Below are 5,835 nucleotides of genomic sequence, written 5' to 3'. Positions count from 1 at the left end.
CCGGGTTCTCCGGCTTCCTCCCACAAGGTCCAAAAACATGTTGAGGTTAATTGGTGATTCTAAATTGTCCGTAGGTGTGAATGTGTGTGTGCTTGTTGTCTGTCCCTCAGTGTGGCCCTGTGATAGACTGGCGACCTGTCCAGGGTGTCCTCTGCCTTCGCCCTAAGTCGGCTGGGATAGGCTCCAGCCCCCCCGTGACCCTAATGAGGATTAAGCGGTGTATAGAAAATGGATGGATGGATATGTAAGTGATTAGTTTAAATGTAAGTTGTTGTTTGGTATGTATGCACTTAAATAAAATAAATCACAATGATGATAGAAAAAATAAAATTAGTATAAATACCATAAAGATTTACCCGACTCATTTTAATATGAAAGTTAAAACCTAAAAATATTATTTATTACACATATTATTAACCTGAGTTATTTAAATATTAGTGTTAAGACCCCATACAATAAATACCATGCTCATTTATTGACTACTTTAAATATTCAGTGTTGTTGTGTTACACAAACTAAACTCACTGATAAAATAAAATCAAGTCAAAACTAAAATACTATTTAATGTACATATTTAAATATTGGTGTGTTTGGGTAACGTAAGCTTTTTGGTAAAAACAAGAAACAAACAAACATCAAAACAAAAGTAAAAACATTAAAAAACTAGAATAAGTGTAAATACAATGAACATAAAACTTCACAAATGTATCTGACTGTTTTAAATAATAAAGTCTAAAGTATTATCCTACAATATTATATATATTATATACACAAATTGATCTCTCTCTCTCTATATATATATACATATATAAAATAAAAATAAAGATTTTATAAACTAAACTATAATAAAATGATAAATGCTAAAACCATAATATAATATAATATGCACGACTGAGTAAAGACCCTTTAACATTATATAACACATTTATGTGACTGATTTAGATCAAACAATATCATTTAGAATAATAATTATTATTATAAATAATATTGTTATTATTCATGTCTTGTACAAATGTTCCTGATTCGTTTAAATCGTATTATGTTTTGGTAAATTAAGGGAAACACTTTGGTAAAATAAAACAAAATAAATTACAATAAAGGAATGAAACAAGTATAAATAGTAAACCTATAATATTATATGTATGAAATACAGATTTAACAGGCTAGTCTGAATATTAAATGCTGTTATTTTTAAGTGTTAAAGTTAGTGAGAGATCTGTGCTTTAATCTGACAAACTCATCATGTGCTGCTGAAACATCAGATTCTGGACTCGGTTCCGGTCCTGTGCTTTGTGTGGCCACCATCCACCCCGACCTCCTCCCTGCAGCTCCATCACGCTGCATAATCGTAGCGTATTAGGTAGATGTGTAGAAACATATAGAGTAGATTCTTGGGATTGTACCATCACCGTGAACCCATAAACGCTTCATCAGCGGCCGACCTGCCGCCCACCAGGTGCGTCCAGACACTCAGGTATCAGCTCATTACTTATTGACTGCTTCCACCTTCCAGCAACTCAAACATTGCGTCACCGTTGCTGCTGCTGATTCAACTTATGATTGCGCTTAAGAGCTGATCCTCTTTGCGGCCACGCTACAACCGCGGCGGTGCGTTCGGGTGTTACGGGATTTTGCGGTGACGCAACGTGAAAGTATGAATGAGGCTTTGATCAGGATCTGGTTCTGTGAGCTGCCAGCGTTTTGGCCAAAGGGTGAAACACCGACTGCTGCTCTGCTTCCTCTGAGCACACTGTGTTCATTCTGTGTTGATTGTTCTCGTTATAAACTCATTTTCACACGTCGTGGAGTCAGACGTCACAAAATAAACAAACAAAAACATCAGATCCAGGCTGTTTCATCAATCATACGTCTGTCAGTGTGTGAAATACGGACTTTAGATTAATTGCATTTATCGTCTATTTTGGTGTCGCCGTAAACCTGATTTTCCTGCCGTGATGTGAGAAAATATCTTCAGAGAAATGTGGATAAACGTCATTCTTGTTGTGCTCAGATTTTACTCCTATCTTGTGAATCTGAGCACATTTTGCGTATTTTTTTTAATGACAGACCTGAACTGTCTCTCTGGATTGAAGGCAAACACATGTAATTCCCCAAATTATCTTTAAACTATTAATAAAAGACAAAAAAATAAATTCACAAGTAGCTAAAAATCAGAGATGCGCTCATATTCTTAGACTTCTGGAGGCCAGTAGACGCTTCAATCATTTGTTAAGTTTCGTTTTATTGATTCTTCTTGTTAATTTCCTGCTTTTTTGCTTATAGTAAGTTAAATATTTTTCGTTTTTGGACAAAACAAGGCATTTGTTAGCACCGTCTGTGGCTGTGAGAACAATCAACACCTTGTAAAACTGACGTCAGCTGAAAGTGAACAAACACAACATTTAAAACCAAATGTGAAGCAGTGAACCCAGAAATTCTCCTCGAGTTTTACTTTAATGTTAACAATAACAACGCTGTGTTTGGATTTTATAGATCATCCAGTTCAGCTTTTATTTGTTAAATGTTCATCAGAATTTGATTACTACACGTCAAATGTTAAACTCAGCAAATTAATGTTAACTCTATAAATTGTGGTTTGAGGCTAAAAAGAATCGTCTGATTTTCAGCTCACCGATGTGATGCAAAAAAAATGCCACGAATGACTCGGCTGTGACCGACAGTCAGGCGACAAACATTCAGGGAGCGTTCAGCTGAACTGCAGGCAGTGTTCGCACAGAGAACATCAGGAAAACATTAAAGGAACATCAAACATAACGGATCAATAAAATAAATGCAGCACGGCTAGAAAACAGCGAACAGAGGAACAGTTTCTATGATTCATGGCTTCATACGTGATCCTCACTGGGGAGAAAACAAAACACAATGTTGAGTTTACTTTTGGTTTAGTCTAAATAATAATAATAATAATAATAATAATAATAACCACATGTAAGCTTAAAGCTGTAATATTTCATCTACTTCATTCTTCTCTTTTTATTCTCTTTGTCTTATTTTTTTTAATGCCAAAATTTAACCATTTGCTGGAACAAAACTCTTTCTGGTTGAACTGCTACACAAGTAGGAAAACAAACGCAGATACTCAGACTGTCTGCAGCATGTGGGGTCACTGTATTTCCATTATCAGTAACACCTGTGGGCTCCTCCAGGTTCTGATTCATGTAAAATAAATAATCAAAGTAATGCAACTTTGGATTTTTATTTTAATATTATTTATGTCACACTACAGAGAAGACATTTGTGAGTTGTGTCTCCTTTTCGCTGTGGTTGTTCTGTTTCCATAGAGATGCAGGACTTTATGATGCAGTGAAGAATGAGCCCACAGCGAGTGAACCAGTCTGAACTGTTGGGATCTGGAGGGTTAAACAGCATCAGGTGCAGCCTACATGGAGGCTTTAGGACCCAGAGGCGCTGTGCTCTGAGTGGAGCTGCTGCTGCCTTCAGTCTCCGTCCTGTCGGACCGAGTCGCTGCTGGTTCTCTTCTCTCTGGATGTGAAGCTCTGAGGGCCTCAGACTTCCAGCATCCAACAGCAGATGGAGGACTTCCAGAGATCAACTACCTGAGAGCGCTGCAGCAGCTTGGGGAGTTTCCTCCTGACTTTCCTCCTCACACAAGTGACACCTTGCTGTTGTCTTGTGTTGAATTTTTTGCTCCTGGACAGCAGCTACAGGCTGAACTCCTCCTCCTCCTCGCTGTTCTCTTTCAGCTGTCAGTCTGTCTGTCACTGTCAGGATATCCCCTTCCCTCTTTCTAGGGTTTCATAATGCAGCCAGCTCTGACTCTCATTCAGCAGCTCGGGTGGATTTCATCCCGCCGCCTGTCCGAGAATATCGACGAGTAATGACTTCAGCATGAGGCGACACAGTGGGGTCGTGGAGATAATGGAAGGTCACGGGCCACACAGGACTCAACTTTGAACCAAGAGTTGTTGTTTTTTTTTTAATCCTTCTGGCAGCGCTGTTAGATTTTTGAGGTTTTTGTGTATATGTGTGTTTTTTGGATTTACAATCATGGGAAACGCAGCAGGAAGCATCGAGGCTTCCCAGGGCAAGGATGGGAAGGCGGCGGCCCCGGGGTCCACCGGGCCGGCCGGGGCCAAACTCCCGATGCCACCTGAGGAAGAGCTGGAGGAGCGATTCAGCGCCGTTCTGGTGAGTCCACGGATGTGCGCTGGTTTGTGCAAGCGAGTCAACTTTGACACAGAGAAGTGAGCAAAAGGCAAACAGCAGAAAGAAACAGAAGAATGTGGAATATGTTGGAAATGTGCACATCCTCAGGACGAGCTTATCGCAGGGCCAGGTACACAAAGCCACTGTGGAAAGAGACATAAGAGCTCCTTTATACTGGAGCTTACTGCAGCTTTAGGCTCACTGCCTCTGTACGGTCTGTTGAGGAACGATACCAGAGGTGCTGTTACACCTTAACGACAACTTAGAGGACTTTGTTTAATAAAGAACCTCTCTGATATTAACCAGTTAAAGGGAATTCAATCTAACAAGGTGGTCCACACTTTATAAACAAAAATATGTGGCCACACTTTGGACAGAAAATAATATTCCACAATTAATAATACCAAATTAGATACGACAAACATTTAATGTACTTCAACATAAACTCCTATTTATAAACTGCTGAACACACACACACACACACACACACACACACACACACACACACACACACACAAGGTTTTGACAGATTAGACCGTAATGAGGGCAGCTGCTAATGTTTTGAGCAGCTGCTAGCTCACATTATGAGATCCTGCTACAATACACTTAACAAAAACACAGTTCAGTATATTAGCCTGAACAAGATAGCGTTAGCTGTTATGTTAGCCTAGACAAGATAACATTAGCCACTACTCTCGCCTAAACAAGCTAACCATAGCTTCTACATTAGCCATAAACTAGACAACATTAGCCTAAACAACACAGGATCCACCACTGTGTTGGCCTAAAGAAAATAACATTAGCGGCAACATTAGCTTAAACAAGATAACATTTGCTGTTATGTTAGCCTAAACCAAACAGTATGTTGGCCTAAAAAATAACATTAGCCATTATGCTAGCCTAGACAAAATAACTTTAGCTTCTATGGTCGCACTAAACAAGATAATATTAGCTGCTATGCAAGCGTAAACAAAATACTAAGAGCAGCAAAAGAATGCTAGATGTTATGTTACCCTAAGCAAAATAATGTTAGCATAAAAAAATAGCATAAATAAGATAACCATAACCCAAGCTATGCTAGCCTGAATAACATATTAGTGTGTTAGTTCCTGCATTAGCCAAGGAAAAAAACAACATTATTTGGTATGTTAGCCAAAACAAGATAACATTTTCCTAAACAAGATAACAATAGCTGCTATGGTTACCTCAAAAAGGCAACATTAGCTTAAACAAAACTACAATATCTGCTACGTTACCAAAAATATGTTGGCTGCTATGTTAGCCTCACCAAAATAACATTTAGTCACTACTTTAAACAAAACGTTAGCCTCTTGTGTTAGCCTCAACAAGATAACATTTGGTCACTACTGTAAACAAAACAACGTTAGCCTCTTGTGTTAGCCTCAACAAGATAACATTTGGTCACTACTGTAAACAAAACAACGTTAGCCTCTTGTGTTAGCCTCAACAAGACAACATTTAGTCACTACTTTAAACAAAACAACGTTAGCCTCTATGTTAGCCTCACCAAGATAACATTAAGTCACTATTTTAAACAAAACAATGTTAGCCTCTATGTTAGCCTCAACAAGACAACATTTGGTCACTACTTTAAACAAAACAATGTTAGCCTCTGTGTTAGCTTCA

General features: G+C 38.6%; 1 protein-coding gene across 1 annotated transcript in view; it reads left to right on the top strand.

Annotated features, from left to right (window-relative positions):
* Window positions 1-3,922: 3,922 nt before the first annotated feature.
* Window positions 3,923-5,835, top strand: part of LOC103367392 (formin-like protein 1) — a 43,940-nt gene continuing 42,027 nt past the window's right edge. The window contains exon 1 of the mRNA XM_008295398.1: window positions 3,923-4,170. Coding sequence (XP_008293620.1) covers window positions 4,030-4,170 — 141 coding nt within the window. The 5' untranslated portion in view covers window positions 3,923-4,029. The remainder of the gene's footprint in view (window positions 4,171-5,835) is intronic.

The sequence above is a fragment of the Stegastes partitus genome, unplaced genomic scaffold (assembly GCF_000690725.1).
Source record: "Stegastes partitus isolate 25-593 unplaced genomic scaffold, Stegastes_partitus-1.0.2 Scaffold1043, whole genome shotgun sequence".
Lineage (NCBI taxonomy): Eukaryota > Metazoa > Chordata > Actinopteri > Pomacentridae > Stegastes > Stegastes partitus.
Note: the sequence above shows the minus strand (reverse complement) of the source record. Positions and strands in the feature narration are given on the sequence as shown.